General features: G+C 40.1%; 1 protein-coding gene across 40 annotated transcripts in view; it reads right to left on the bottom strand.

Annotated features, from left to right (window-relative positions):
• LRRFIP1 (LRR binding FLII interacting protein 1) overlaps positions 1-10648 on the bottom strand; it is a 105231-nt gene that overhangs the window by 21333 nt on the left and 73250 nt on the right. For 31 of the 40 annotated variants that reach the window (XR_003095982.1, XM_025213941.1, XM_025213942.1 and 28 more), the window contains 5 exons: positions 9135-9260; positions 6859-6930; positions 3448-3618; positions 1967-2059; positions 837-929 (listed from right to left, as the gene is read on the bottom strand). Coding sequence is in view for 39 of the 40 variants with exons in the window: in XM_025213941.1 (XP_025069726.1) it covers positions 837-929; positions 1967-2059; positions 3448-3618; positions 6859-6930; positions 9135-9260 (555 nt within the window). In the remaining variant the exon portion in view is untranslated. The remainder of the gene's footprint in view (positions 1-836; positions 930-1966; positions 2060-3447; positions 3619-6858; positions 6931-9134; positions 9261-10648) is intronic. The other 9 variants (XM_025213944.1, XM_006032259.3, XM_025213918.1 and 6 more) reach the window with 3 other exon arrangements.

Genomic DNA, 10648 nt, shown 5'->3' with positions numbered 1-10648 from the left:
CCCCACTTCCAGAGCTGCTGCGCTCACATCCCACCCCCCTCCACCCACCTTCCCAAGTCCTGCACCCCCCTGCCCCAGCCTCAATCCCTCCCTTCCCCACACCCCTTCTCTTGTCCCTCTGACCACCACAACAGACTTACCAGCTGGAGGCAGCTGTTTCCAGCGTGGTGAGGAATGCTGCTTGTTTAGTCTACGGTCGAATCTTTTCTGAATTGATTCGGAGGCTGCCCGTTTGATTTGGATCTTTTAATTGGTCTCCCAATTTGATTTGGGTTCGGAGATTCTGTTGCCAAAACAGGCCGAATCTCCTCCGAATTGAATTGACTACCAAAGCCTCACACATCCCTAACATTTAACTTATACAGGTGGGGAATAAAGAGGTGGAAATGTTCTTCCTAATCTACAATCTATAAACAAATCGAGTGTTCCTTTACCATACTGCAGGTATGGCCTTAGTTAGTAATTAAAAACAAATTTGAATAAGCAAAAATATTTTTATTCTGCAATGAAATCACATCATGAATAGCCTTCACTTTAATGAAGATCACTACATTGACATAAGCATGCATATTTCAGCACACTAAGAGAATTCTATGCAGTGTTCAACTCTGCAGGTCAGTGGGTCAGCGTTTTCTTGGTTTCTATCTTTTGAGTTAAATCCAAAATCCAATTTAAAGAGCGTATTTGACAAACTGCAGGTCATATATTGAGATGGCCTTACTAAAAAAACCCTATTAAATAGACTATTTCATTCATGAGGATTTGCAGATGCAGAATTTACTAGCAAAGCACAGCACCAACTATAACAAATTTCAGATGTTGCATTAGAGTCCTACCCCTATTTTTTTGTCTTTCCACTCTACTGTCTCCTGAAGATCAGAAATTTCCCTGACATAGTTCTCCTGTTTCTGTTGCAGCTGTTGGATTTCCTGATGGGCAGGACCAAACAGGGAGACAGAAAGCAGATAAAGGATTAACCAGAAGAAAAGACTCAAGATTGTAGTGACACAAAGGAACAATTAAATGAGACATTAGGAGAATAAAAAAAGACTACCCACATGTCCAGCTCTGTAACTGGCCCACATACATCCCAACTGTTTTCCTTAAGAAAAGTTAAAACAGCTCCTGAAGTCTATCATACTGTGAACATCCAATCCCACCCAGCAGAAGGCAGGCATATACTAGGTTAGCGGAGCTATTTTGATTTCACTTTTATGCCAGTTGCCTATCCCTCTCCTATCTGGCAGGGGAAATACTATGACTACAATGGTGGCAGGGGAAATACCCTGACCAAGGTAATGCAATTAAAATGCCACTGTGTAGTTGAGGGTTGCACCTTTGTCTGCTTGCAGACAGAACTCCCTATGAAAGCCTCACAGTCAGCTTCCCACTGGCCAGGTTCCAGTGGGAGGATCTCTGCTACATGCTAACTTTATGGAAATGGGAGACCCTTCCCTAACCTGCTCCTCTGGCCACATGGCAGAGGGCAAATCAAACTCAGGGACATCCGAACCCCAAGCTTCCAGGCTTGGGCCTGTATGTAGGATGCCCGCCAAAGGATTTGGAAGCATCTGAAGCCCCAGGTGGGGGTGGAAGAAGTTTGTGGGTATTATGGCCACATTTGATTCTTGAACGACTCATGGATTTGGAATTGATTTGGCTGATTTGAATTGGAACACAAAAAATGTTCCTTAAAAAAATTCTCTTAAAAGTACTGTCTCAGACAATAAATTTGTTCCTGGAAATTAAAAATAGTGCAAAATAAAAAACGTAATTATAAAATACTGTTATCTGTCCCAACGTTTTAAAAAACGACTAATGGACTGACCTTATAGTATTTCTTCAGCAGCAAAATGTGAGGCAGTGAATAAGACTCTCCAATCCTCACAGAGCCTTCTATATTTTATCTTCTAGTTTGAAACACACGGGTCATGAAAGCCAGTAAACACAAGAAGAAATTACTTACTGCAAGCATTTCTTCTCTTTGCTTCAAGGCTTCTTTCATTTCTGTGAACTGAAACTGCAATACGCTATGAGCATGCCTTTCCCTCTCAAACTCCTGAAGACAGAAGAAATTAAGTTTATAAGCATGTTTTAGTGACTGGAAAAGTCTTTATTTTATGAAGAACAGAAGAAAGGAATTGCTAAACAAAACACTCCGCATAAGACAGTTCGGAATATTCTTTAAATTTGTTCTACAAGCTGCTCTAATTTATCATCTCTTATTTCAAACATCTATAATGCAGGAACAATAAATTAGATGCAACTCTTCGTATCTTTTATACACTATTGTATAATACAGTAGGCGGAGGATTTTGGTTTGTTTATTTTCTGTCAAAGCATGCAGTACTTAAAGTACTCCCAGGTCCTGCTGACCTCAGAGGTGAATGATACAGAAAACAGTTAGGTTTTATTTCCTATGTAGGACTCTACCATTTGGCCAGTTCACTGTGAAATTTCAAACAAATATTTTCCTAGAGCCATACATGATGTTGGATGCACATCAACTAATCTTATTAGCCAAAGAGTACACTTCTGAAGTTAGCACAAGACTTATGAAAAATACCAAGTGGAAGTAAACTAAGAGATACTCAATTAATGGCACTACTATCATTACCTGTTAATGCAGCATAAGTTCAAGCCACTGGTATAATATTTTCAATACTGAACCATATGAATATCTTAATTAAGAAGGCATACTACAATCTACCTGATGCCTGAAATTCTTCCTTTACACTAGAGGGGATAATGACCATCTTCCCTTTTGATAGGTTTTCATCTTCAATTAACCAAGCTTCTTTTCTTCAGTTAACTTTGTTTGCTGTCCCTGGGAATCTCTCTTCTCCAATTCCAAATCCCTGCTCACTGCTTTTAATCACAGTGCCACCTTCTTCCCTCAGACCTGATGAGGAATGCCTTGCATTTGATGATTTATCTAAGTTTATTCCAACCCTGCAGCTGGTCTAATACAAGATATCACCCACAAAGATCCTTGCCTCTTGCATAATTCCTGAACCACCCCTACTACAACATCACTCTAACACCACCTTAAGATATGCATCTCTCATTACACACTTACGGCCTTTTGAACAAACTTCATATGATGTAACATTCTAGAAGAAAAATATATTTTCAGAAGTTACTATCAATAAAACTTCTGAGTCAGAAATACGTTTTGGGTTTGTTGCAAGAATCATAATACGAACGAAGCGTATGATCTCTCTCATGAAAGATAAGATTCTTCACATACTGGAAGCTGCCTTACAAAAATGTGAACTTAACAGATGAAGACAGAAAAAGGCAGCAGGGACACCAATTATCATGTTATCTTGGTACTTAAAAAAAAAAAGAAGATAATTTCAGTAGTAGTGCCATTGCTCCTCCCCGAGGATACTGTTCAGCTCTGACTTTCAGCTTTTCATGAAGGCTCTAGTGCTGTACATTTACCTTGCTTTTCTCTTCATATTGCCTCTTTGACTCTGCCAGTTGTTCTTCCAACTCTAACAGTGCATCTTTCAGGGTGTCTACTTGGTACATGAAATTTGTTTTCTCATTATCTAGTTGAGCATTGGACACCATAGCTTTCTTATATTTTTCTTCAACTTCTGCTAGGGAGTCCTGCAGAGAATGAATATATAATAATTATGTTAATTTGCAACTATAGTGAGATATAAAAAAAAAATAAAGAAAACATCTCTATCTTCTGAGCCACAATCTTTATTCAACAAGCTACAGAAGCCCTATAGCACATCTGTAATATCATTAAACCTAATTATTGTAATCGTGTGCTTAAGTACTGTAATCAATTTTAAGACAAGGTATTCATCCACCCTCCATTTAACAGGGAAAATGCCCCTTGGGCTCAGAATCAGGTTGGGGGGGGGGGCGGGGGGGGCGTAGGGGAGGAAAAGCAGCTGCTGTGGTTTGGGCTACCTGGGGTCAGGGCTGCAGCCACAGCTGCTGCTTGCCCCTGCCTCTTTCCCAGCTCCCCACCAATGCACTCTCTGCTCCCCTGCTTGCCCCTCTTCCTCCCCCACCTTACCTGTGCTCCACACCAGCAGGCTCCATCCATGCTGCAGCCTGGACTAGGCAGGAGGCAGAAGTAGCAGGGAGGCAGACCCAAACAGGGGGCAAACTGCTTGACTTCCCCATACCACCTGCCATCCCCTTGCAAGCAGTGAGGAATTTATAATTTTTTCATTTATAGAATTTAATTAGAGGGAGTTGATCTCATATACAGGGTTGTCTTGAATTCGAGTAAATATGGTACTTTACTTAACTGGATCCCAGGGTTGGGGAAGAGTTATCTGCATTCTTTGCTCTTTCGCATTAGGGCACTGTGATGGCTTTTAAAAAAATACTGCAGCTCCTGAAACCAACACTAAACTTACACACACTTTTGGTTAAAATTTTGCATCATCCAAAACAAACCAGGTTTATCTCCCAAACTAACCCTGTGTGACCGTAATCTGCTCTACAAAAAAAGCCCAATGTCCTGCCAACTTGACAACTAAGACTGGTTAACCCCCAACCTGAAGATAAGAGTAATTCAGATAAACAGCAGCTATTCCGACTCATCTAACAACTCAAACAATGCTGAGGACCATTTTCTATGCTGCACTACAAGTCCCAACAGCAAGCATATGTGCGAGGGGAAAAAGGAGATATGTACATGTCTTTTATTTTTTAATTAAAAGAGGACCAAGAGTCCATCAATGTATAAAGTTTCATAATTAATAACACATGAGCAGTGATGATACAATGTCATCTATTTCTAGCATTCCCATTCTGTTAGATTAATATCAGAACTGAACAAAGATCCACCAGAAATAAGAACACCGATATGCTTAAATCCTTGAGATTAGTTAGAAACAAAATACACGCTATTAGGAGTTTACAGAGAATGCAGAATCATATCAAGAGTCAGGAATGTCTTATTAGTATTATCTAATTCTATCACACCTTTTCACAAAGCAAATGTTAATTTTCATTTTTTAAAACAGTCACTGCACTCACTGAAGATCAAGCCAAATCTATCCATTAATACATTTATCCTGTCAGGGCAGGATTTTATCTTGGTCTAGTCTCTTGTTGGTAACTTCTAAAGGAAGTTACTCCAGCTAGAAAAGAGGTTTTAATTAAAATACATATTCCATGTTCTATGGCAAAAACAAGCTCAGAAGTGAATAAGGAAAGTCAAACTTGTTGAGTCCTCAAAAACATGGGCAGAACTGCAACATTTCTACCCATGAGCAAATTATAAACACACTCTATGGGTGCAAACAGACATAGCCCTTGTGCTTCAATAAAATTTTTTATAGCTGCATAATTTGCAAGTGAACAGATGTCCCTATCCCTTGTCATGCTCCAACTGCCCTAAAATGTTTGTGAGATCAATGTAGTCACTGCTTGTGATGCCTTATAAAGGAGGATGTCTCAGTTTCTTTGCAGGGGATTCCCGGGGCATAAATTTCATGGTGCTGCACCCTAAATCTGCTGAGGGACATGCAGGGCATGTTTCAAGATGCTTTGCTCAACCCTGTCAGGGGATTCATAGGGTGTCTCTCTGCAATTTGGGAGAATCTCCAGCTTACATGGGCTAGCACAGGGCGTGGTGTGGAACACATGGCTCAGGAATCCTCTGCAGGCGAGGCAATGGCCATGGGGTTCAGACATGTCCAAGATTGGGGTGTAGCACCCAAGGCAAGATCAGGCCCCAGAATTCCCAGGGGTGGCAGGGACTCGATCCTGTGGGACGTCAACCCTGGAGACATTGGTTTCTGCTGATCTATTGGTTCAGCTGTGCTGGGAGACATCCCAGTACACCTGATGCCACAACAACAACAAAAAAAGACACCTTTCTGTAGTGTAAGGGACCCTAATTACAAAATTCTAGGCAACTGTTTCTGACATGCAATATCTACAATTTTACATTCAGTCAGAGAAAAAAGGCTTTTAAAGGGCACAAACTGGCTTTTCACATTTGCAGGGCACTTGGGATGCCAGGAATTCCACATCTTGTGCCCTTGAGCGGAGGAGTGGAAACATAAGTTTTAGTTTATGAACAATGCTAACATGCATTACATTATCAGCTCAAGTGTGCCAAGGTCTAATAAAATATCTTGCAAGCTTGCTATTTTCAGAAGTGGAGCCAGTGTCACTGATCACAATGTGCAGTGTCAAATCAATAGTTATGTGTTGTACCAAAATCCAGTGTGCGCGTTAATATTTATAAGTATTCCTTCCATGCAACTGCTAGGAAAGTTTGCCTATTCCATCGGGACATTCCATAAGGGCTACTTTTACACTCCTGATATTTGATAGATGCTTCCCTGGCATACACAGTTTATTAACTAGGATTCATTATCAGGTCTCTTAAGATCCACTGAACTCCCAACATACCATGGCATTGAAGGCCAAAGGTTGGCTACATGCTCAATAATCGGTGTTTACTTTTATTTTGCTTTTTGACCAATATCTTCTTGCACATGTTTTTTACTGTTCCATAATAAGCTGATTAGTTTTTTTAGATGGTAAACTTTGGATGCAGAATTACAATATCAACGAAGTTTGATATCTTCGAGACAACAAAATACAAGACATGCAATAGAAATTAGTGGCTTTTTTCTACAGCAGTTAATGATTTAGATGCATTTCACCAGAATTATTCAAAGAAAGGATTCACTGGACTTTAAAACAGGCTGTATATTTTCCCCACAGATTAAATGCTTTTCAGACCATTCAGAGCATTCAGAAGAAAAGCATGCACATTACATTCTAGTTATCATTCTCACTGTGCCTCTCTGAAAGTTTAGCTTGTGTTAATTATCAAACATTCAGTCTGCAATAAACTGGTACCTTCATTTCTTTCAATCCCTGCATGTATTTGCCTTCTACATCCTGAATCTGGTCCTTTAACTCATTGATCTCCTGAGGGAAATGGTAAGAAAAGGTGAATGATGTCAAGAAAACTAATGGGCAAATTTAGAGTTGAGAGAGAAGTCGGGTCAGAATTTACATTTACAGATAAGCTTCCACTTCATTTTGAATTTTCTAATCTTCATAGTAAACATGCTCAGAGGCTTTTCAGCCAATCACCTTGCCATTCACCTGTCTTAATAATTTGAAAAAATGAAACGATTCAAAAAAGGGATGGCCTTTTGTTTAAAGAACTGACTGTTACCTAGATTGGTTTCCAATTCTCCAGCAGGAAAATAACCTACTCGATCTGCCTTAACTCCCCATCCGTAACTGAGAAATACTATTTCCCTCCTAGCACTCAACAAGGGTGTCACAAAGATGAATTTGCCGGATGTGCAGTGCCCAATCTGTGTGCAGCCTGGATTTGCTGGGGGGGGCCAAATCTGGCATCTGGGGCAGGCCCTGTTGGCACCATCCAGCTGCACGGAGGAAGGAGTGGGGCAACCTAGCCCCATGGGTGGGAGGGAGCATGGCCTGGCCCTAAAATGGTACTCTGGGAGGAGGGGGGATAGCCTAGTCCCAAACTGGTCCCATGAGGGGGCAGGGAAGCAGGTGTGGCCTGGCCCCAACCAGCCATGCAGGGCTTGGGGTTTGGGAATTTGGCAGCAGGGGAGGGTAGTCATATTAATGGCCACCACTCCCCCGCCACCAAATTTCCTGACCTGTGGGGAGCCCCGTGGGCCAGATATGATGGCTCCACATGCCGCATGTGGCCCACAGGCCAGAAGCTAAGCACCCCTGATGTAAGCTTCTCAGATACTGGGTGACAACTGTCATAGAAAGCCCAAGAAACAAAAACAGCAGGCCTAGGAGGCATGGATAAATATTGTAGGGGAAAAAGATTAAAAAGCTAATTAAATTATGAGACCACTTAAACACTATTCTCTCTCTGGTCACCTTCAAATTACTATATTTTATTCTTGTTTCTTATTCCATTACTTGGACTAGCTTCTACAACTAGTGTATGCCTCAATGGGTTAACTGCTTTGTTTATCCCTTTTGATCTCTTCAACCTATCTTCACCTCTCGCAACAATGCCCCCCCCCGCTTTCCTCACCCTGTCCCTATTTTTGTATTTATATTATTTTATTCCTTTCTATTTAGGACTCCTCCTGCAAGTCAATTCATAGCATCTGATGAAGGAAACTGTTGCCTACAAAATCTTGTCTTTCTGAACAATTATTCTCTTAGGTGCCCCACACCCAGAACTGCCTTCTGCCTGACTTCAGACTAATACAGCTAAGCCACCTCTCTCTCTCTCTTTTACTTGTTTTACAGTTCTGGCATCAGGACAAAACTATTTGGATTAGCTTTTACAGTCCAGATAATTTTAATAATGGTAACTTCAGAACACAAAATTAGAAATAGAGAGGTTTTAGTAGACCACATGTTCCTTTTCCCATCAACCACTTTAAGATGATAAATATTTAAGGAGGACTTTTCTATACAATAATTCTGTGCTCTGAAGGCCATCTCGTTTATAATTTAATAATGGTAGAAATATTGGCCTAAGTAGACATTTGCTGTTTTTTAAACATTTTCAACTTTCTTATCCCAATCTTTATTATTCATATGAGAAACATCACACTGCAAAACTATTTTATAGAAAGCTGTACAAAAGACAAATGTAACATTTCTTACATCATTTCAAGCCTGTCATTACTATGTTTTATTGGGTCGGTTTCTTGCCGTCGTAGATTTTTAATGCCAGATGGAAACATTAAGACCATTTAGTCTGCTCTCCTGTATGAGGCAGGCCAGTGTATTTTCACTTGCCTCAAGATCTTAGGTTCTGATTGGATAAGGCACATCTTTAGGAAAGATATGCACTGTTTTTCAAATATTAAAACTATTTGACGATTTAAAAACTAGCCAATCAACTGGAACAAGACAGATCGGTTACTTTCCAATGTGGAATTAAACAGGCTTGCATCTTCTAGTCCTGCATGGGGTGGTTTTGGTATCCTATGTCAATACTAATTTGCTTGTGTAAATTCCCATCACCTGTTAAGGAAATAAATGCCTCTGCTTTTAAACAACTCTACTGCTCACATAGTAGAAAAAAAAAGCATGAAGACAGACAGACTGAGTAGAATGTGTGTTCCAGCAAGTGACAGATCCCAGAAATAACTTGTTTTATAAAAGTTTCTTACCTTAATTTCTCTAATGGATGCTTCTGTATCAACTGAGATAGAGGTATCTCCGCTGCCTCTCCGGGAGGAAGTTCCACCCAGAGAGGCGAGTGTAGCTGCTGATAAGCTTGACACAGTACGAGCTCCCTAAAAATATACACAGTTAAAATACAATAGTTATGAAATATTTTTAAACATAAAAAATGAATATATATCAATTCTCAGAGTGCGATTCACTTATTTTTAGGTGGAGAGAACAAACTGCTATAATTATCTTTCTGGAACCATTAAAAAAAAGTAATGTTCAGCAATAGCAAATATATCATCTGGAAGATACACCAGGCATTGTGCTTCAGTGATGCACAAAAGTTTGGATGTACAAATTTTACATCCTGCTGGTTTCATAAGGTTGTGATACAGTATAGTTACTAGAACACAGTCTTTTATTCTGAGGTCAGCTGTTCAAATTTGGGTCCAGATGGAAATGACTGACAGCAATTACCATCACTTTGCCATTTGGAGACTTATAGGAAACATGCCTGTGGCTTTTACTTCTGTTAACAAACAGACATGAATCCATGTGAAGCAATTATAATTTGGCACTTCTGATATCAGTCCTAGGGGGCCAGTATTTGAATACAGAGGCTTAAGTTCCATAGGGAGCTTAAGTTCCATAGAAGGGTGGTAAACTGGGAAACATGTACTTCCACTGAATTGATTCTATAATATTAACAGGTTTTACGGTTAGAGAGGACTATTAGATCGTATAATGCTATCACATGCCACAGAAGTGCACACTACCTGTGCCTAACTAAAGCAAAACCTTTCAAGGCGGCACCCTATTGTGATAGGACAATATCAGGGGACTGAGAATTCACCACTCCACTTCCCTTGGTTGTTTTCTCAGCTAGTTAAATATTCTCATTTAAAATTGTGCCTTACTTCTAATTTGAGTTTGTCTGATTTCAGTTTCCAACCACTGGTTTTCCGTTAGATTAAAGGGGCTTTTAGTGTGTGGTTCTCTCTCTCCATGAAGATATTTATACACTACAATTAAAGTCACCTCTCAAACCTTTTTTTTGAAAAGCTAAATAAACTTAACTTTATAAGACTCTCATTCTACAGTACTTAGTCATTTTGTGTCCCTTTTCTAAAGAATCTAAGCAGTGCCACACTTGGTCAGACAAATGGTCCATTTAACCCAGTGTCCTGTCTCTGACAGAGGCTGCTAGAGGAAGAGGACTGAAACAGACAGAGATAGAGTAAATCATATTCATAACTCTCCCTGGCATCCACTATTGTTGGTCTAGAGATGCCAGGGAAGAAATATCTTCAACCATTCTGTTCAATAACCATTAATAGATCTATTATCCATACATTTATCTAGTCCTTTTTTCAACCTGGTTATGCTATCTGCCTCTACCACCTCCTGTGGCAATGACTTCCACAAGTTAACTGTGTTGTACAAAAAAGGTCTCTCTGTTGTTAGGTTTAAACCTGTCTCCTACTAATTTCAGTAGGTGCCCCCTAGTCCT

Source organism: Alligator sinensis, unplaced genomic scaffold (genome assembly GCF_000455745.1).
Source record: "Alligator sinensis unplaced genomic scaffold, ASM45574v1 scaffold1003_1, whole genome shotgun sequence".
Taxonomy (NCBI): Eukaryota; Metazoa; Chordata; order Crocodylia; family Alligatoridae; genus Alligator; species Alligator sinensis.
This window is presented reverse-complemented; position numbering and strand designations above follow the sequence as displayed.